The 23,388-nt window shown below is 36.6% G+C and overlaps 1 protein-coding gene across 9 annotated transcripts in view; it reads left to right on the forward strand.

Annotated features, from left to right (window-relative positions):
• DMD (dystrophin) overlaps window positions 1-23,388 on the forward strand; it is a 2,532,480-nt gene that overhangs the window by 1,021,971 nt on the left and 1,487,121 nt on the right. For all 9 annotated transcript variants that reach the window (XM_043457704.1, XM_043457699.1, XM_043457698.1 and 6 more), the window contains one exon: window positions 16,936-17,055. In XM_043457704.1, coding sequence (XP_043313639.1) covers window positions 16,936-17,055 — 120 coding nt within the window. The remainder of the gene's footprint in view (window positions 1-16,935; window positions 17,056-23,388) is intronic.

A 23,388-nucleotide genomic window follows, 5' to 3' on the forward strand; every position in this document is an offset into this window, starting at 1 on the left:
AGTTGGTTTTTGTGTAAAGTAAAAGATAGCAGTCTAATTTCATTATTTTGCATGTTCGTGTCTAGTTTTCCTGGTACCATTTTTTTTTAAAGAGACTGTCCTTTCCCCCTTGTATCTTCTGGGAGCCTTTGTTGTGAACTAACTGACCAAAATTTATGCTTGAGTTTATTTCTCTATTCTATTCCATTGATCTATATGTCTGTTTTTTATGTCAATACTGTACTATTTTGATTACTGTAGTTTTGTAACATGAATTGAAATCAGGCATCTTGATGTCTCCAGCTTTATTCTTTTTTCCTCAAGATTTCTTTGGTTATTTGGGGTCTTTTGTGGTTCCATACAAAATTTAGGATTGCTTGTTTTATTTCCATGAAAAGTGTTGTTGGAATTTTGATAGGGATTGCATTGAATATCTTGATTGTTTTAGGCATATGGACATTTTAACAGTATTCTTCCAATCAATGACAATGGAATATATTTTCAATTATTTGTGTCTTCTTCAGTTTTTTTTTGTCAGTGTCTTACAGTTTTCAGCATACAGGTCTTTCGCTTCATTGGTTAAGCTTGTTGCTAGGCAAATTAAAGTTAAATTTCTTGCTAGGCATTTTATTCTTTTGATGCAATTGTAAATGGGATTTTAAAAATATTTTTCTTCCTAATATTTTTTGTCATTGAATAGAAATACAATAGGTTTTTGTATACTGATTTTGTACCCTGCAACTTAGTGAATTCATTTACTTTAAGTTTTTTTGTGGAGTCTTTAAGGTTTTGTATATATTAAATCATTTGCATTGTGATAATGCTTCATTCTAATAACCATTGTAAAACTAGCTAGCTCTGGATTTTATTGTAGGAACAGAGTCTTGCTCAGTCCATCAGGACACACATGTGCACACGCACACACACACACACACAGAAAAACCTTCATGATTGGTCCAAGACTAAGGTAGCCAGATTTAGCAAACAAAAATGCAAGAAGCCTAGCCTAGTTAAACCTACTTAAATTTGAAGTTCACATCAACAGTGAGTTTTTTTTTAGTAAAAGTATGTCCCAAATTAGTTATTATTCAGCTGAAATTCAGATTTTACTGGGCATCCTGGATTTTATCTGACAACTCTATTCAGGATTCTGTGCTTCTTGGATTTATGGCTTTGAAAGGAAATATTTGCTGTCTTAACTCAGACCTTCTAAATCTGTATCTCACCCAACTTCATTTTATATATATATGTATACATATATATATAGTTTTGACAGAGTTAGCTTCACAGTTCCTTCATGCAGACGAAGGAGACCTTTCTTTCAAAGTCCTAGAATTCTTTTTTATTTCATGAGCTTCAGTTTCTGTGACAAATGGAGCTGGTTTTTGATCTTGCTGCAGCCAAAACCATCCTTTGGCCACAACAGCTTAAGGTCAAGCAATTTTGGGAGAGTTAGAGCTATGGTAATCCCAGCTACTATGCCACTGGGGAAAAATAAAGCATCAACTATATTCTAATTTTCGTATGGAAATTGTAACTAAAAGAGGTTCCCCTTGTCACATAAATTTTATTTGAAAATCTGATAAAGTTAGAGCCATTGCTAGACCTTGACCTGGACCACTTTTGCTGGGTGCATCATGTGTTCCTCTGATAGACCCTATACTTATTTGCTTCCCCTTGGCCTACACTGGAAGTTGTGTGCAGATAGGTTTCATATACACCAGTGACTTCCTCTCAGTCTGAGGGCATTTGCTGGCCATAGGAGAATCTCAGCCAGTTCAAACATGGGCAAAAAGTATTTAGAGCTTCCACTAACCAAGGAGGGATGGGAGATGATAGATTAATATTCTAGAATCCTGGCCCCATGGCAGGATGATTCCAAAGCATCTCTCAATTTCCAGAGTTCCTCAGAGGTTTCCCAGCAAGACTGGGCCCCAGAAGTCCACAAGGTCAACTGTCTCACAGTCCTGCCCTTTCATAATATCTTCTGAGATGACATCTCAAGTAAACCATTTGTACCCCAATACTTGGCTTAGGGTCTGTTCAGGAAGGAACTCAAGCTAAGACAACCTTCTCACGTGGGAAGTCTGAGGGTTATCCCAGCTTACCATCAACTACATGCGTAATTTTAAGAAATTATTGAATCTCTCAGGCTCTCCATATCTTCACGCTGGAAATGAAAGGGTTGAGCTCATTGGTTTTTAGTGTTCCTTCCAGTCTTGGTTTCAAAGTTTCCATTAGTTTTGGAATGGCATGCATTTCCGGCAAGGGCAAAACTATGGGCAGTGACACTGACTATCAGAGGGAAGGATGTCAGCCCTGGATGCCCGGAGTCTAAAGAGGAAGCCAGGAAGCAGGCCCACGAGAGAGAAGTGGCAGAGAATGGTAGGGCAGCCATGAGTGTGAATGACTTAGGACAGCTGTGTGCAAAGGTCTCACCTGGAAACCAGGAACAGAGCCCTCATGGAGGTTAGGACGTCCAGGGTCTTTGTATTCTGCCAGTTACCGGAGAGGTTTTGCGCTTTCCTCTGGAAGATAAATAGTGAATGGAATGGAAATGTGTCTAATATTGTCATAAAATTTGAATAGATTGTCCATTACTTGAAAATGGGTCAATTCTGATGAGTATGAAATTGCTTTGAAGAGAATAATTTGAAACAAAAAGGAAGTAACATAATTATATGCAAGTTGATTATGTAATCATTTATATCTAGGATTTATTCATATAAGTGCATAAGGAAAACCAGAAGGAATTGGTTTACTGGCACAGAAAGTGAGGTTAGCTTCTACCTTTAATTGTTTAAACCCATTTCACAATATATTATTTTTTATAAAATTAAGACAAGGAAAAAATGTATTACATAGCTAAGAGAAAGTCTGACAGGTGATAATTCTCTTTTGTTACTTGAAGTAATTACAGTGAGAAGACAAAAATTTGACAAAATCAAATAATTTATAAAGGAATCAATTTTGTTTAAATTGAAAACATATTTTTTAGAAGTATACACTAAAAGAAGTAAATTATTTGTGTTAGTCTTGCCATGCTTCATAAAACAGAAGAGAGGATAAATGTTCTTGCTTAGGTAACTGAATTCAAACTAAAGCCTTATTTAAATAATCACTGATTTACTTTGCAGCTTTTCTTCCCAAGGATTCTTAATGAATGAAAATAAGGAAATTTCTCCTTCTGACAGTGAAATACATCACTAACCTTGGAGTAGTCAGAAAGTAGCCCCACCCTGCTACATCACCATGCTTCTCACCTAATAGACCATTTAGTTGTTTTAGCTTCATATCCATGAACATTATATCCATCCACTTTATTTTTAAGAGATAATTAAAGATAACAAAATTAAAGAGGAGACACAGGTTTTGTTGCTAGGAATGGGTTTAAATTCTCACATCAGAGGGCTCTGGTGTGCACTCTGTTGCTCTCTCACTCCCTCTTGCTCTCTTTCTCTCTCTCAGTTGGAGGACAAATCTTGCAAGCACACCATGCATATTACAGATATGCTTCTCTATGTTCTGTGACAGCATCCTTTGCTATCTTCATTTCAACAGCATTTTATTATGAGGCAGGCTAGAAATTCAACCACCGTGAAATGTCATGGAAATAAGTCACTTTTACTGAATCTGCCAATTAGGCAAGGTAAAGCGATTGATCCTATATTGGTGGTTACTATTAAATCTAGTCAAACTATTATCTCTGAGTAGCTGGGAAAAGTCCAATTTGCTGCAAAATTTGGAAGAGACCAGTAATTCTTCATCGCTGTTGCTTTGGGGAAAGAATTTAGAGGTTGACTTTAGATCCAAGTCACCCAAAAGTGATTCTCTTTGGAGTAAACAAATTGAACCTCTCAATCTTCTTGTGAAGGTACATGTCAGAAATAATTCTGGTTGGTTATTTCTGTCTTATAAGAGAAAGATTTTATTAGTGATGTTGATAAGGAATGAAAGGATTTCCCTTGAAGGAGTGACAACATTATTGAGGACAATAGAAGTCTGCTGTTGGCTTGAAATTTCATTAATGGAAAGAAGTTTGCTATTTTGGAGAGTATTTTAATCAAAAAGAAAATAACTGACTCAAGAATCTTGTCTCATAGTTCAATCACACTGAGATGAGGTTTAAAGCTTAGTTTACTATCTAAGTTTCCAATTCTTTTGAGAGGCTTAGACTTTTGTTATTAGTTACACTGACTTAGTAACAGCATCAACAAAGTCCTTACTTTACAAGTTGTTGGAATTTACAGGTATCAGTGTGACATGTACATGATATTATGACTTTAGTAAATGTTCTTTGTTAAGTACTGATTAATACAAATTAAATGTTCTCTTAGAAGCACAGTCACCAACCCTTTCCTTAAAGCTTAGTTAATTACAAACATTTGGATTGCCAAGACTGTGAAATATCTCTTCCGGTGACCTTTAAAATGATCTGGATAGTCATGTAATGGGAAGGTTTAGATGTAATCCTGCCAAAGGATTTGACATTTCATTTCATTCCATTGCATTTTAATCCATATCACTGAACAGATACTTATTAAAACAAAATAGCTGCTGTGAAAATACAGAGACCTACTGTGCATGGAATTTTTCTTGAGAAGCTCACATGCTGGTACATCAGATAATGACACAGAAAACGAGTGGCCATTATATGTTATATAAGGCATAATATGGTCAATGGCTTGAGAAAGTTAAAAAAAAATAGTGATTTGTTTGGGCAAAGGAAATGAGGTGGGGCAATATAAGGTATGGGACTTGCTTTGGTCACGTGTTGCACTATGCTCACTGCTGGAGGACCACCACCTGATCGTGGAGGGTCTTGAACTCAAGACAGGCATTTGGAGCTATGCTCTAGGCAGTAGGGATCCATTACTGATGATAAATTAAACTGAGGAGAGTGGGGATTTAGGAAAGTGTATCCTCTATTTTAGGAAGATACATCTTGTAAGATAAATTAGATCACAGATCAACAGGAGTCCAGGATATGTTAGGAAGATATTGCAGAAAGTATATAGAGCCTGACAGAAAGCAATGTCAATGGAAATTATTTTGGAAATCAAGAGCAGAACCAAGGAGGCTAGAATTAGGGAATTATCAAACAGTTTAAAATAACAGATTCTGAGACTGGGCAATTGGGAGACCAAAGCTGGATTTAAAAAAAAAAATAAAAAGTACTAAGACAGAAATACAATAATTGGGAGGAGCACGAGTGATTCTGAAAAGCATACGAATTCTGTAGAATCAAATAGTATAGAATCAAACAGTGCTTTTAGTGACTAGTAAGCTCTCTTCCATCTTTAGCAACCCCCATAAGTGCTTGGTGAATGTCTGATAGCTATGGCAGTAAAGGTAAATAATATATCAATAATTAGGGAACAAAAGCAAAACAAAACTACAGTGCTACAGCCAGATAACCAGAGAGACTACTTCTGTGTTTCTCCAGTTCTAGCCAAGTATTTAGCATGTGAATTGCATAACTGATGCTCAGTAAATGTTTTTTTGGAGCAAATGCTTTCATTAATTGTGACTAGTTCTGTGACACACAGAGGCTTCATTACTGGCAGAGGCATAAAACTTACAATTTAAATAAGCAATAATTATGAGCAGGAACAAGAAAGCACTCATATAGGTGAAGAAAGAACACATCTGTTTTTGGCGGGGAGAGAGAACACATCTTTAAAGCAACTTATATGGGGATATTATCTCAGTGCCATGTCACTATTTTTTGTTTGTTTGTTTCATTTCTTCTCTGATTCATCTCTGTTCAAATATCTTAGTGGTTATAACCCTGATATCTTTTTATAAGTGTCACAAAAGATGCTCCCAGCAGGCACACTTGTGTATGTCCATAGAAATCAAGCTTGTGAGCCTTGGTTATGCAGAAAAGCAAAACCATTCAATGCAATCAAATTCTCAGCTGGCTACTTACCACCATAGATGGCCAGTTCATGACGAGGATGTGCACAGTGGACCAGCCAAAGAAACTATAGAGTCCATAATCCTACAGCTTTGTGTGTGTGTGTGTGTGTGTGTGTGTGTGTGTGTGTATAGAATTCTGGTCTTGTGAGTTAGGTTGAACTTCATATAGATTGTGAGGTCTCTTTTTGCCCTTATGTTTTCAGTCTTAGCCTCTATCAGGTCTTGATTGCCCCTTTAAGCTAGGCTTAAAACTTAACCCTTCTTCCAAGATTCTTATTTAGAAAAGACGGAGAAGACCTGAAAATTATATTGTCCTGTTTCTTTCATCAGTTTCCATACGGACATTACATGACCTTCAAGGGGCAGGGAATAGGAACCATGGGAGAAAAACATGTATCCTCTAGATGGGAGATCCCCTGATCATATCAAAGGACAGCATTATGACAGACAGGTTGCAGGAGAGAATATTCAAGTAGGAATGATTAACAAGGGAAAAATAAGGGGAAAAAGTAGTATAAAAGGAAACTAAGTCATGTAAATAAAAGTAACTTGCACCTCCAATTACTGCTTAAAACTTTATATTAAAAACAATTTTTGTGATTAGCATTTGTCATTAATGCATACCACTGTTAAGGCAATCCTAAAGGAAATCAAGAAAAATGCAAAAAGGCACAATGGTTATCTGAGGAGTCCTTACAAATAGCTATGAAAAGAAGTGAAAGGCAAAAGAGAAAAAGAAAGATATACCCATTTGAATGCAGAGTTCCAAAGAATAGCAAGGAGAGATAAGAAAGCCTTCCTCCATGATCAATACAAAGAAATGGAGGAAAACAATAGAATGGGAAAGACTAGAGATCTCTTCAAGAAAATTTGAGATAACCAAGGATGTATAGAACAGACCTTTGGACTCTATGGGAGAAGGCAAGGGTGGGATGATCTGAGAGAACAGCATTGAAACATGTATACTATCAACTGTGAAACAGATCGCCAGTTCAGGTTGGATGCATGAGACAAGTGCTCGGGGCTGGTGCACTGGGATGACCCAGAGGGATGGGATGGGGAGGGATGTGGGAGGGGGGTTCAGGATGGGGAACACATGTAAATCCATGGCTGATTCATGTCAATGTATGACAAAAACCACTACAATATTGTAAAGTAATTAGACTCCAACTAATAAAAATACATGGGGAAAAAAATAGAGATAACCAACGGAACTTTTCATGCAAAGATGGGCTCAATAAAGGACAGAAATGGTATGGACCTAACAGGACATATTAAGAAGAGGTGGCAAGAATACATAGAAGAACTATACAAAAAACATCTTCATGACCCAGATAACCACGATGGTGTGATCCCTCACCTAGAGCCAGACATCCTGGAATGTGAAGTCAAGTGAGCCTTAGGAAACATCACTACAAAAAAAGCTAGTGGAGGTGATGGAATTTCAGGTGAACTATTTCAAATCCTAAAAGATGATGCTGTGAAAGTGGTGCACTCAACATGCCAGCAAATTTGGAAAACTCAGCAGTGGCCACAGGACTGGAAAAAGTCAGTTTTCATTCTAATCCCCAAAAAAAGGCAATACCAAAGAATGTTCAAACTACTGTACAATTGCCCTCATCTCACATGCTAGCAAATTAATGCTCAAAATTCTCCAAGCCAGGCTTCAACGGTATGTGAACCATGAAGTTCCAGATGTTCAAGCTGGATTTAGAAAAGGCAGAGGAACCGGATATCAAATTGCCAACATCCACTGGATCATCGAAAAAGCAAGAGAGTTCCAGGAAAAACATCTATTTCTGCTTTATTGACTATGCCAAAGCCTTTGACTGTGTGGATCACAATAAACTGCGGAAAATTCTTCAAGAGATGGGAATATCAGACCACCTGACCTGCCTTCTGAGAAATCTGTATGCAGGTCAAGAAGCAACAGTTAGAACTGGACTTGGAACAACAGACTGGTTCCAAATAGGGAAAGGAGTACGTCAAGGCTGTATATTGTCACCCTGCTTATTTAACTTATATGCAGAGTACATCATGAGAAATGCTGGACTGGATGAAGCACAAGCTGGAATCAAGATTTCCGGGTTAAGTATCAATAACCTCAGATAATGCAGATGGCACCACCCTTATGGCAGAAAGCAAAGAACTAAAGAGCCTCTTTATGAAAGTGAAAGAGGAGAGTGAAAAAGTTGACTTAAACTCAACATTCAGAAGACTAAGCTCATGGCATCTGGTCCCATAACTTAATGGGAAATAGATGGGGAAACAGTGGAAACAGACTTTTTATTTTGGGCTCCAAAATCACTGCTGATGGTGACTGCAGCCTTGAAATTAAAAGATGCTTGCTCCTTGGAAGAAAAGTAATGGCCAACATATACAGCATATTGAAAAGCAGAGACATTATTTTGCCAACAAAGGTCCATCTAGTCAAAGTTATGGTTTTTCCAGTAGTCATGTATAGATGTGAGATTTGGACTCTAAAGAAAGCTGAGCACTGAGGAATTAATGCTTTTGAACTGTGGTGTTGGAGAAGACTCTTGAGAGTCCCTTGGACTGCAAGGAGATCCAACCAGTCCATCCTAAAGGAAATTAGTCCTGGGTATTCATTGGAAGGACTGATGCTGAAGCTGAAACTCCAATGTTTTGGCTACCTAATGCAAAGAACTGACTCCTTGGAGAAGACCCTGATGCTGGGAAAGATTGAAGGTGGGAGAAGAAGGGGACAACTGAGGATGCGATGGTTATATGGCATCACCAACTCAATGGAGATGAGTCTGAGCGAACTCTGGAGTTGGTGATGGACAGGGAGGCCTGGTGTGCTGCAATCCATGGAGTCACAAAGATTCGGACACAACTGAGTGACTGAACTGAACTGAAAGGAGATCAACCCTGAATATTCATTGAAAGGACTGATCCAAAGCTGAAGCTCCAATACTTTGGTCACCTGTTAAGAAGAGACTTATTGAAAAAGACCCTGATACTGGGAAAGATTGAGCGCAGGAGTAGATGGGAAAGACAGAGGATGAGATGATTGGAGGGCATCACCAACTTAATGGCCATGAGTTTTTTGGCAAATTGAGAGATAGTGAAGGACAAGGCATGCTGGCATGCTGTAGTCCATGGGGTTCACAAACAGGTGGACATGATGTAGTGACTGAAAACAACAACAACAACATTAGCATTTCTTTCAAACAGTAAAAGCATGTAGGAGGACCTAATTATTTTGTGTGTGTTTAAAGCAAGTTTTGTGTTAGTAATCTTTTAAATGTAATAGGTTGAATTCAAGTATCACTAGGGAGCTAAAACCTGGAACTCAGCTGAGTACACACACGCACACACACACACACTCACACACAGGAGCTTTTACGTTTCTATTTTAATGGCTTATGATGTGGAATTTTATGAAACATATATCTATGTCTTATGCTTATTTCATCAATATTAATCTCTCTTATATGAGAGGGATTATATCACAGATTCTGAAGCCATACTCTCTAGGTTCAAAACATAGTTCTATCACCTGTGAGCTGAATGACTTTGTAAATGTTTCTTAACTATGTTGTGCCTCAGTTTCTCTAAGTATGAAATTAGGGGGATGATGATGATGTGAATACCTATCTATAGTGTTGATAAAAATATTTACTACATAACTGCATAACCCTGATACCCAGAATTATATAAATTATCTTTGGTGTTAGTATTGTATACAACATGACTTTTACCCAAATGAAGTTGATTAGTATGGTAATAATAGTCTTATGATATAAAGAAGTGATGAGTTATTTAGAAAGGGGCAGCATCACACTTTATGGTCTATGGAGTACTGTACGGATGATACTCAGCTTTAATTTTTTTTAATGTAGTTGAGAAGGCATCTAATTTCCTATAAATACTATGAACAAGCAACGGACCCCAAGGATAATCTCACATATGAGATAATGCCATTAATTTAATTTAATTTAAAAAATTGCAGTCCATACCCATGTTCGTATTTTAACAAATCAAGTGATTCCAGCTAACAGGTGACTCAGAAACTATTGAGCACTGATTCAGTTACATGGCTCAAAATGTTACAGCCCTGTTTTAAAGTACATAAGAGCATCTACTGAAATGTAACTATCCAAGACCCCTTCATCTTACAGATACCCACTTTATTTATTTTTTAATACCTTATTTCTCCAATAATGCTTATTCATTAGATGTTTCTGCACTCTGCAGAGGGTAAGACAGGAAGGAAAGCAAAAACTCTATTCCTCACTTAATTGAGTTGGTCTCTGCTAAAATAGGGCTTTCCTTGTGGCTCAGCTGGTAATGAATTTGCCTGCATTGTGGAAGACCTGGGCTCGATTCTTGGCTTGGGAAGATCCCCTGGAGAAGGGAAAGGCTACCCACTCCAGTACTCTGGCCTGGAGAATTCCATGGAATGTAGAGTCCATGGGGTTGCAGGGAGTCAGACACAACTGAGTGACTTTGACTTTTTTCAGACAATTACGTTGCCTTTTTGCATTTCTTTTTCTTTGGGATGACTTTGGTCTACTGGTTCTTGCACGTTGTTATGAACCTTTGTCTGTAGTTATTCAGTACAGTTCAGTTCAGTCCAGTCGCTCAGTCGTGTCCGACTCTTTGCAACCCCATGAATCGCAGCACGCCAGGCCTCCCTGTCCATCACCAACTCCCGGGGTTTACTCAAACTCATGTCCATCGAATCTGTGATGCCATCCAGCCATCTCATCCTCTGTCATCCCCTTCTCCTCCTGCCCCCAATCCCTCCCAGCATCAGGGTCTTTTCCAATGAGTCAACTCTTCGCATGAGGTGGCCAAAGTACTGGAGTTTCAGCTTCAGCATCAGTCCTTCCAATGAACACCCAGGACTGATCTCCTTTAGGATGGACTGGTAGTTCTTCAGGCACTCTCTTACTATTCACCAGGGAAAGAAAAAGAATGAAAGATTGCATATGTGCATGCTAAGTCACTTCAGTTGTATCCAACTCTTTTGCAACCCTATGGACTGTAGCCTGCCAGGCTCCTCTGTCCATGGCATTTTCCAGGCAAGAGTACTGGAGTAGGTTGCCATTTCCTTCTCCAATCTAATGAAATAGGCACTTTTATTATCCCAGTTTTGAAAATTAGGAAGCTGATGTTTGGTGTGTTTGGAAACTTTCAGAAGGTCACATAGCTGGTTAGCAATACCTGTAGGAATCAAACCTAGGAATTCTGACATTAGTTCCCACACCTTAAATCATACACATATTTTTGTCACTCTGTGTTCTTTTCCACATATATTCTGAAAGATGCACAGGAACTTAATGATCAGCTCTGTTTTTGCAACAATTTTTCACATTTATTGAGCCTGCTTCCTGAAATCGGTAAGCATTGGTTGCTTTTAAAAAAGCATCATTGAAATGGTCTTTAGTGCACCGCCTCTCACTCTTGTAGCTTAGGAGTTGGAAAAAATATAAACATTTATTTCTAACAAAAAGGCAAAAAAAAAATTAATAAATAAATAAAAATTTTTAAAAAAGGTAAAAAATGAGTTCTGTTATAAAGACTAATATAACCATACAATAGTGGTTAAATAAGTAGATATCTAAATAAAAGTTCTTCTAGGAGAACCTGCTGAGGAAGCTTATTTAAAATATTTAGCAAATTGATAATAAAATTGCATACTGTAAATAGATCCTCATGAGGGACTAGACAGCACAGTGACAAATCAGGCTTATTAAAGTCAATATTGGACTGAAAATAAAATGGCCAATCATTTCTGAGTCATTTCATTCAAGGAATAGATAGAATAGGGAATACAGAGCCTAGCCCAGTGTAGGGATAATGGAAAGAAGGACATAAGAATAGCCACAAGAGAAAAGGTGATGAGGATGTTATATTGCCTACCCACCAGTTTTCTGGTTTGCCTGGGATGTTTTTATTTGAAAACAAAATCAATTTATGTCCAGAATATTGCATTAACTAATTGTTCATAAGTATCTAGGGATTTTTTTGGTTCCTAAGCTGGATTTTCTAAGATAGTACTTTCCCAGATGTTACACTGATCCCATGTTCTTAGAAACTCTTCTGGTTTCTTAATATTTTTGCACAGTTTGTACTCAATATAACCTTTTGTTTTATGTACATTTAGTTGTATAAGCTAAAAACTATGAATTACTTAATAGTTTATTAAGCATATTTCTAATAATATTAATCTAAAGTGATATGTGAGGAGGCGGTAGATGGCCATAGAATCCGTGCAGAACCGATGACCTGTGTCGTTTCTAGGTATGTTTGTGTATATGTAGGACTTGCAAGTGTTGGCAGTTTCCTATTAAGGTAAAAGAAACAATAAAATAAACTATGCACATAGGCAACCAGTGATTTTTCCTGTTTCGTGATGTTTAGCATATACTGTTACCGAGGGAAGCACTGTATACTCTCCTATGTAACTTACTAGAGACCCAAACTTGTTTTTGTTTTCTATTACTCTACTGTTCTGTTAATTGTTGCTCTTCACTTCTAACTGTCAGATATAATAATTACCTTTCCTTAAATATTTCCATGACTTTATTTCCCAAACATTATTTCACATATATGCTAAGAAAGGACAAAATAGCCTGAGGTAAGCTTTGAAGTGACTCTTCAGTGATTGTTCTAACCACATTTTGAAGACCCACTTGACATGAGTTAGGGCAAGAATTCAGTACCACTGAAACATTTGAAGGAAATAGAAGAAAAGTCATCCTTAAGTCATAAAATGTGAATATGTACTAACGGAACAACAATTTTGTCAGATTCTTTAGATATATAATAATTTATAAGAAATGGAATCATTTACAGAGGTATAACACAATCTAAGTTGGCCAAATCTAAGCATTTTTAATGTTAAATTTCACTGTTGGCCTTTTCTCTTGTCATAACGGAAAAAAAAGATTCTTAGTTGACATTAGAAAACAAACATTGCTGACATTTGTATCAAGTAATGGTATAGAAATTTAATTAGGACCATGACAGATTTTTTAAAAATCTGGTAACTGTAACAAATGCATCACTTTAATAAAAATTCTGGCAAGAAGTACATAATAAAACACCTAGTATGTATCTGTGTGTACAAATAATTTATATTCTTTTAATAAGGAAAACAGGCTTTAACAATCACATATTACAACATTTTAATCTGAAGACATTATCTTCTGATAGGCAAAAAGCTTGCTGTTTTTCTCTGGGGATACATCTGTACTTGAAATAATTTGGCTCATATATCAAGTTTAATTAGTGAGTCAATTGTAAATATCCATTGTGTAAATCCTGCTGTGAGAAATTGAAATCCATATGAAGTAAATATTTAATTAAAAATTAATTGTAAACTAGCTTTAAAAACTTTAATATATTTTAAAAATTAATTGCCTTGAGAATCCATGTTTTCCCAAAGAGGGAAGCAGGGAGCTGTACTTTATACCAATGATCAAGACCCTTATTCATGGATAGAAAGGTTGGCAGAAAAGTTTAACTTTTAAACCCACCATTTTCTGTATGGCACTTTTACTCCTTCTCAGAGACAACTTCATTTTTAAAAATGAAGTCTGAACATTGGATATTTGATTGTCTTTTGAAGATAAGGGAATTAGCTAATACTATAATATTCATTAATATTTATTTTTGAAGTTAAGTTCTGGAAAAATAGAGAATATGATTGAAATGTTTCAGTAGTTCTGTCTTGCAGATGTTGAGTATGTTCAGAAATGTCAATTTAAGCTTTTCTGTTTTAATCCCCTATTAGGAGTAAATATATATATATAATTTGAAGAAGTCATAAAAGAGAAAAGGAGATACTGGAAGTGACTTAAATATAGTATATGTGAATTTACTGCAGTGCTAAGCACTGTTCAAGATTTCATCCACTGTGGAGAACCTTTTCCATATTCCTTTATTTTCCTCTACTCACTTAGAGGTCAGGTGGTTCTCACAGTTGATTTTTAAAGCTATTAACTCACAACTAGCTTTAGTGGTACTTTGTGTTAGCACTTCAGCAAAAGCATAACATGTAAACCCATGATCAATTTGGCAAGAATACAATTTATGATTATAGAACCAATAGATAAGCAAATCTATTTAACCAATAGATAAAATAGAAATCTAAGTACTGGAGGAAAAAACTAGTATATTTGATCACATATGCTTTAGAAAGATGCAACCTAATTTTCAAAATAAGTATTTCATGAATCAAGCAATGACTTTCTCAGTTTCCTTTGTTAAAAAAAAATATGAAAACCATAAAAAGGTAAAAAACATGAGCAATATTTCCTAATTGTCTTTAATATATGTAACTGAATATACCCTCATGCTTGAGTGATAGGGGAAAAAAAAGACTTGGCCAAATTAAAGAAACCAATTTATGATATATTGGCCACCAAAATATTATTTTAGTCATTATTTTTAAAATTCCTGGCTGACACATTTGAAATGTTCCCAGTCCTGGCTTATATAACTCAAAAAAACACAGACTAAACATGACTTTCAAGGGCAACTCTGAATGTTAATGTTTCCATTTTCGGCCTCATGGCAGAAAGAGTTTTATTAACCAGTGTAAGCTCTGGAATGTCAAAGGCGTGATAGGCAGTACAGACTCCACACACAAAATAGATGCATAGTCATTTTATTCTAAATTGCTTCACTTGAAAATGTACCATGAAAATCTGGAGAGAGGAAGTAAAAGTAAGTGATTTTATAGTGCTCTAAAAGTTGAGACTTGAAAAATAAAAGTCCTAGGATAAAAATGCTCCAGCATTCACATTTGTGATGTAGCTAATCCTCTTAGGCTCCCTTACACCTGCCTTACAGTTTGAATAACTAAGAGCAAGTCCCATGGGTGCCAGGACAGCCTTGTCTGTAGGGACTGCAGGTTTTCTAGAAACTAACAGGCACTGTGGGCTTTTCTGGTGGCTCAGATCGTAGAGAATCTGCCTGCAATGCGGGAAACCCGTGTTTGATCCCTGGGTCAGGAAGATCCCCTAGAGGAGGGCATGGCAACCCACTCCAGTATCCTTGCCTGGAGAATGCCATGGACAGAGGAGCCTGGTGAGCTACACCCAGGCGGTTGCAAAGAGTCAGACATGACTGAAGTGACTTAGCACGCGTGCATGCGTAACAGGCTTTGTCTCAAACCGCCTTCTTCTTTCTTGTATTATATAATAACATATTCTAAGAAGCAGAGTAGATGATTAGGAATTTTACATACTCATTTAGTCATTTCCAGGTAATAATTAGTGTAGCATGATAAGATCTGGTGGAACTGGAGCTCCCAGGCCAGGTGTCTTGGATCTAGAACAGCCTCCTCTGTTTAGTCCTCCCCTATTTACCATCTGTTTATTCCTCTCTGCCTTCTCCTGTTTATCTTTATAAGAAATCTATACACTATGATTTTTAAAAGATTGGAGTACTGTTTGGGGTTATATAAGCTTGATAGTATAATTGTAATTACACATTAAAAAAATAGAATCTTACCCATTAGATTGTAGTCTTTACACAGTCAAGAAGGGCCAAATTCATCTGTGCATATTGCCCTCACCCCTGCACGTGGTGCTGTTCATTCAATAAAAAATTATTGATCTTTAGTTGTATGGAATATAGTGAGAAGGACAGAGAGTGTCTCTGTTTTAATGGACCTTATATTCCAGTACGTAAAGATAAACAATAAATGACTAATACAGAAGAAAAATCCGAATGTGAAAATGCGATGTTAAGAAAGTTATATGACTCAGGGAACTCAAACCAGGGCTCTCTAACAACCTAGAGGGGTGGGATGGGGTGGGAGGTGGGAGGGAGGCTCAAGATGGAGGGGACATATGTATCCCAGTGGCTGATTCATGTTGATGTTTGGCATAAACCAACACAACACTGTAAAGCCATTATCCTTCAATTAAATAAAATTTTAAAATGAAACAGATAAAATTAAGCTGTATTATTTGAGTTAATAAAAAGTTATAGAAATGGTAACTAAGAAGCAAATTTGGGTAACATCTTCATGAAAAGCCTTTCTGAGCAGGTGACACTTAAACTGAGTCCTGAATGATAAGAAGGAGAGATTATTTAAAGATATGGAGGAAGACCAATTGGGGGTAAAGCAAACAGCTTGACACAGTTAAAGAGAGAGAAGATAAGTAAGAAACATAGTGTCAGAGGGTGAGAATGGTATGCAGTTGCTTTAGAGAGGAAGGAAGGTACTAGATCATACAAAGATTTCTGGTTATGTAATTTGGATTTTCCTTCTTAGTGTCATGGGACCACGTTGGTTTTTATCCAGGGGAATGCCATTTGATTTATAATTGAGTGGAGGAGAAGGAACCAGCAAAGAAACTAAAAAGCAGTTCTTAGTGAGATGAAAGGATAATCAGGTAAAGGCGGTACCTGAAACTCAAGAAGAGAGAAGGTCCACTATGGAGTGGTTAATTAGGTTGGTAACTGCAATGTCAATTAAAATAGTATCACAAAATGGCTATTAGATTTGGGAACCTGGAGGTTGATGGCAACTTTTATAAGAGATGTTTTAATGGGATAATGAATAAAGGGAATAGTAGGTTAAGGGAGTGGAAAGAGTAACTGTAGAAAACACAAACTATTTTTTAGTGAAGAGGAACATATAACAAGGCAGAAGCGATAAGGGTTTTGGGGGTCAAGAGTTTGTTTTGGTTTGGTTGTTAATGGAGAACTGTAGAGGAGACACTGAAGACGCTCGAGGCAGCCAAGTATTTTAGGAGAACAGTCCTTGAAAAGGTGACAGGAAGTGGGATAAAGGACAGCACATCTTAGTATGCCTTTATCAGCAGATGCTTTTTCTCTCTTTCCTTTCACATTCCGTTGACAAAAATGTGCAAATCTTGCTGAGCACCATAGCAGAAAATTTGCTGGAAATGGTTCTAGTCTAATAAAAATTGCATTACTCAAAGCAGAAATGGCAGAAATGAATCACACTCATTTGGGAAAAAAAAGTTTCTTGGCGTACAGAGCAGGAGACTTTTAATTTCCTTTTAAAATTTTATCTTTCAGGTGCTTCAAGAAGACCTAGAACAGGAACAAGTCAGAGTCAATTCTCTCACGCACATGGTGGTGGTTGTTGATGAATCTAGTGGTGATCATGCAACTGCTGCTTTGGAAGAACAACTTAAGGTCAGATTATTTTCTTTAATACAGTAAATATGTCATTCAAAATAATTAATTGCAATTCAGAAAATATTTAGAATATTTAAAACAGAATTTGTATATGGCAAATATTAAGCATGCAATGTATTTATTTAAACTGATTCAAATTATGTCTCATCTGCGGGACATTTGTGCATAATTCCTTTTCACTATTCACTGTTTGTTCATAGCAGCTTCTTGGCCTTTGGGGAAATACATAACTGCAGATCTGTTTTTTAATTATAGTTGAATACCATATATGAGATAATTGGTAGTGGAATATTATTTATGTTCTCATCAAGCCTGCAATCTGAGGACAAAGGTTAAAAAAAGAACACAAAAAGGATCACATTCAATCAAATAAAAAATCTAGCACCTTCATTATGTTTATTCCTGGAAGCCTTCAGTTTTAAGTCTCATTGAGAATGTAGCAGAATTTTTAAATCATGGAAGTTCTGTTGGAGCAGACACTTAGCCTATCAGTCTCTCATTCAGTCTGACTCATAGTAATTGTGTCCTTGGAAACTTAACTCATACATATTGATAAAGGATAATGTGAATATTTTCATATTTTTATATTTTCTTCCTAATTGAAAATGATAAAGTTGTATTGTATTTTTTTTTAATTTCAACAATGCATATATGCATATACCAAACATCAACATGAAGGAAAAATACAGCAGTTTATTGTTCAGAATGTAAAACATACATTCACACATTTACACAACCACAGATTATATTTGAGGCATTCATTGTACCCACCAAATGCCGGTCTTTCTATGATGGTTAGGGGCCAATAGTCTGACACGTCTCAGGATCCAATCAGTGTGGGTTTAAATAGCTTTATAAGGCCAAGATTGTTCTAAACCTAGTTTCGCTTACCTAACCTATAACACGATTTCAAAGCCTTATCTCTGTTTTCTTCTCTTTTTGTGTGAATTGTATTTTTTTTAATCCCAGTGAAATGTCATTTCCTAAGGTTACTGCTTTAGACTGCAATCTCCAACAATATTATCTCACTCTCCATCATTAAATGAGAAAGACAAAGCTGTTGAACTGCTACAATTGAGCATTTAATATATACTAGTGATTCATGTTAATTGCTTATGTTTCAATGAAATTGCGAGGATTACAGATCTAAAAAGGTTTATGACACTCAATAATATAATGTCTCATTGCATATGTGATCAGATTTGTTTTACACACACACACACACACACACGACTTGCTAAAGGACTGACAGGCTGCTGCTACACCCATCTTAAGAAATGCCATAGTTCTGATACAATAATGTGACTATTTACAAATAGGTAAAAATCTAATATTCAGTGTTTCTTAGACATTTTCAGAAAAGTTGAAAGAAGGCCTGGAGGCAGAGGTTAGATGGGTGACTGGTTAAAAAAAAATAACAGAAACTTTTCTAAGTCATAGAGTATTTCCAGTGAAAATAACAACTGAAAAACATTCAGTTTGGCATCATCAGACCTAGTACAACTAGCTTTAGAATATAATTATTCCAAGGTGATGCCTGTGGGACTAGGCCACCTTGAACTGTTTAGTCCAGAGCACTCACAGATGGTGACTGGGTTAGATCTTAGGTAATAAATTAAGAGTGGTGGCCCTAAGGTTTTCTATATTTATTATCCTACTTTCATTTTTTTAACTATACTTTCTGCCTTTAATTCTTTGACCCAGAAACATCTACTAAGATAGCTGTGCATGTATTGGCTGTCCCCGATTCATGCAAACTCAGTTCATATTTGTCCGTGATTACCTCCCCCTTAATTAGTGTTGAAAATAGCCTCCCAATCGCCTCTTTCCCCCTTAACCCCATTTCCCCTTGTGATACCTCATTTCCTGTACTGTCACCTGATTTTAGATAATCTTGACTAGTGTCTAAAAGAGCAGAGTTAAGGGACTTCAGTGGTGAGGAGGCCACTGCTTTAGCCTCTCTTTCTTCCTATTCCAACAGTTTCCTCAGTCTCAGAGGAATCCATCCATGTTTGAATTGTACGCCTTATTTAACAATTGGTTTGAATTGCCCTGAAATACTGGGCTCTCATTTGACTTTGAAATTTTGATAATTCTTTCTTAGGTCCCTTGCTAGTGATACAATCTTACCTTACCTAGTTTAATTTTTATAAGGAAAGAGAAGAGGGTGAGAAGTTGATAGAAAAGGAGGAGGAGAGAAGAAATAATAAAGAGTAAAAAGATAAATACACTAGAGGAGTCGCTTGAACAACAACACAAATGCCCTGTGTGTGAGTGGCAAGAAGTCTATGTATACTTCAGAGACTGAACTACCGTGCTTCATACTGGGCCCTGAATAATTCTGTTAGAAGTAATAGTAAGAATTTTAGGAAAAGAAACAGGTATACGGACTCAGTACAATGGGCGGGGAAACTGACCAGAAACCAGGAAGAATCTTTAAGCGCTTTTGTTGAAGCAAGGTTTGGTCATCCCACACCTTCTTTCTCCCCTCGAGGCCTCCCATGTCACCACAATGCCTTAATCCATCTCCCTCCAATTTACAGAAGTAGCAGAGCCTCAAAATGGATTTCCAGTTGCCTTTAGGAAAGAGATACAGATGGGGGAAGACTCGGAAAGGAAGTCTTTGATGTAATTCAGTAAGAGAGAGAGAGATGCGCTTCCCATCTTGAGTTAGAATTCTAAAAATACTCCTCATGGAATATCTTTACATGTATTGACTTAGTTCTGTGAACTCTGTTAGAAGTTAGATTTTTCTCTAACTTTAAAAGACTTTTAGAAGTCTTCTTTTTAAAAGGTTTGAAGAAAAACAAAGTTAGGTCAGAACATATGCTTAGGGATTCTGAAAGATGGCATGACTTATGAAGGATAATACACTGAAAAGTGCAGTCTCTTGTAAATTAATTTGATTCTGTCTCTCCAAGGTTCAGCTTGTCCCTCAGCAATGTCACCACAGGTCAGAAATTTGTCCTTAGCTTTAGAGGTTTCTGTGATATCAGTAGATTTGTAAGCAGTGATGCCAGTTAACTAATTTTCTTGAGAAATAGCTTGGCTAAAAACTAAGGTAAGTAATTTATGTGGCATCTTCAGTCATGGAAGATATTACCATACCTCCTTCTTTTTCTTTTTTTTGATGATTATTTTTGATGTCTTTACTATGTCAGAGGGATTATGCTGGGTAACAGAGGTAAAATGGTGAACAAAAAAGAGAATTTGTTCTGCCTTCCTGGGTCAGAAATGGGTAATTTACGAGCATGCTGCCTTCCTTGGAACCTTGAAATGAGGCTAGCCATTTCTTAGGCTCCCATTATGAATTCAAATGCTGATTCCTTGTCACTCTTGGTCACCACGGTAGGCCTGGTGGCTGCTCTCTTGGTACTAGCAATCTAACAGGGGAAATAAACACTAATTACATGATTTACAAAAATGAGCAAATATTTAACAATGGACATAATTTATTTCTATGAAGGAAAGGAAAGAAAGTTTTGTGACAACAGATTAGTCTGACTTAAGCTGAAGCTTGAAAGCATGGAATGATTCCCTAGTAAAGTGATGTTTATGATCTAAAAGACACATTGGATGGAACTGTATGAAGTATATGTATAAGGGGATTGGTGGATGTGCATATGGTTTCTAGGAAGGAGAAACAATATATCAAGTGAGCTTGGCACTCTAAAAAGTGAAAGTGTTAGTCACTCAGTCATGTCCAACTCTTTGTGACCCCATGGACTGTAGCCTGCCAGGCTCCTCTGTCCATGGGATTTTTCAGACTGGAGAACTGGGGTGGGTTGCCATTTCTTTCTCCAGAGATCAAAACTGGGTCTCCCACATTGCAGTCAGACTCTTTACCATCTGAGCTATGAGGGATGCCATGGCACTCTCAAGGAATTGAAAAAGAGACAGTTTGGTTGCAGTATTGAAGTTCAGAAGAGTGGAACTAGCAAGGGCTTGGTAGGTAGACAGAGGCTTATCTAAGAGCTAGACTTAAATGTGTGACACAAACTCCACCATAATTCATTCAGTCAACAAACTTGTGTTGAGCAACAGCCTTCTGCCAAAATGGTGACTGGGACCACCATTATGGTGATGGGTGAGGGGCACAGTCATGGTACTTGCCCTCCTGGGCCTACACTAATTAAATGCAATTAAGTGTAAAATTTTGGTCATGATGAGTTCAGTGTGACAGATATATACCTTATTAGATGACTTTTATCTTGCTCTAGAAGGTAAAGAAAGGCGTACTGAAGTGGCAGAAAGTGAAGTCTGAATGTTAATAGAAATTGATTAAGCAACAGTAGAGAGCAGGAAGGTATTTCAGATAGAAGTACTATATTCATTCATTCATTCGACAGATATGTATTGAGTACCTACTAGGTGCCAGCCAGAAGTCTAAGCTTTGAGGTTAAGTATGGACAAAACATAAATCGTTCCTCTCTGAAGCTTATGTTCCAGCAAGAATCAGAATACCTAAGCAAGCCTTTTTTTTTTTTTTTAATACTATGAAAAAGGTGCTAAAAACTATAAGGGAAAATAGACTGGAGAAGGAAGCAGTTTTACATGGAGGAGGTCAAGGGAAACTTTGCTGAGAAGGTGGCTTTGAGCAAAAACTAAAACAAAATAAGGGAGGTGTTTCAGAGGTGCATAGGTCCTATGGTTTTTTCACATTTGAAAACTGAAAAAAAGACTATAAATAGAGCATAAAGGAAGCCTATTGTTCTAGGGAGATAGCTGTTTCTAGTGAAAAAATATCAGAAACCTGGTGAGGCCAATAGCTTTTACAGAAGATGCTCTAATGAAAAATTTTCCTGATAAAAGGTAGAACTATTAAAATCTCATTTTTAGACATGTTCTTCTATATGGGTTTAACACTTGAGTGTCAGGCTAAACATATTAAATGTGTCTAAGGCCACAGACCTGTGAGGGTTTCTGGCATATAAAAAGTGTGGATTATTTTGCTAAATGACCTCAATCTTAAAGTTATTGTTTAAAATATTGGAGAATTAAAGGTATATCATAAGAATGGATACATTCAAGTAGCCTCTTTTGAAGAAGAATAACCTGGAAAATACAGTTTTAGAGTAGATTATTAACATAAGGTTGTGCACACATGTATAGTTTCTTGCTCATCTAGTGAACTTAATAAACTTTATTGCAAAAAGAATAATTTTCAAAGTTTAGAAAGGTCTCTAAGAACTAGGATACATTCATTGAAATCAAGACATTAAAACCAACTTGATATCAAATGGCATTGAGCAATATGTGCAAATATTATGTGGTATTATCAAGACACATTCTTTGGTGGCTATATCAAGTTGGTTGACCCAATGGAATGGAATAAAGAGAAAATGTTTTGATTTCCCTGAAGTATTTTGCAAAGTCTCTCATGAGATGTCTATGGATACAGTGAGCCTTCCTATTTCTATGTGGGTTAGTGGTGAATGTCTGTGTTTTAATATATTCCTTCTTGTTATCTGATTCATGTGCGAGGTAATTGGGCTGAAAATGATTGGACCCATTTATTCAGTCCTCAGAGTCAGAAAGTTTGGGGACAAGAATCCATTTGATGATATAGTTGGGGCACAGTGTAAATTTCACCCCCATGTGAGTGGTTAATGGATGAGTTCCTCTCCCAAATGACTTTAGAAGTTTTATAGCAATGTCCTGTGAAGTTAGAATGTCACATGCAAGTGTCATATACTTGTCTTTCATGTTTTAAATCAGAATAGGCATATTTACTGTTTGAAAGTTTACTGCTTAGTTAAGTTTTTGATAAGAAAGATCTCAGTCCCCATCTATACATGTGAGAGTATATATGTGCGAGTATATATACACATGTGCACACACACACACACATATATAAATGTAAGTATATCAGTATCTACATACAGCTATACAAATGCAAGTACATGCTCATATATACATTCACATTTTATCCATATGTATGGATATGTGTGTGTGTATGGAAGGAAGGAAGAAAGAGAGACCAAGTGAACTTTGATACAAATTTAAGATTAAATCACAGCATGATGACATAGATTCTTAGTAAATTAATGTGATCTTGGATGTAGCATAATGTCTAGATTATAAGGACTAATAATTATGTTCTGTGCTGGTTCAGATACACTTTTAATATCTTAACTGAATTTTTCAGGGAGAATGACAATCTGTAAAGAAAGTTTGTAGAACCAGGAGTTATTTAATTTTAAGAAAAACCTAAGCAGAGATAAGATACATGTGAACAGTTTTATCTTATTGAAAAAGGAAGACATTTTCTCTGTTTTACTTCAGAAGGTAGTGCTATCAAAAGTAGACACAAGTTGATAAGCCTGTATG

The sequence above is a fragment of the Cervus canadensis genome, chromosome X, assembly GCF_019320065.1.
Source record: "Cervus canadensis isolate Bull #8, Minnesota chromosome X, ASM1932006v1, whole genome shotgun sequence".
NCBI lineage: Eukaryota > Metazoa > Chordata > Mammalia > Artiodactyla > Cervidae > Cervus > Cervus canadensis.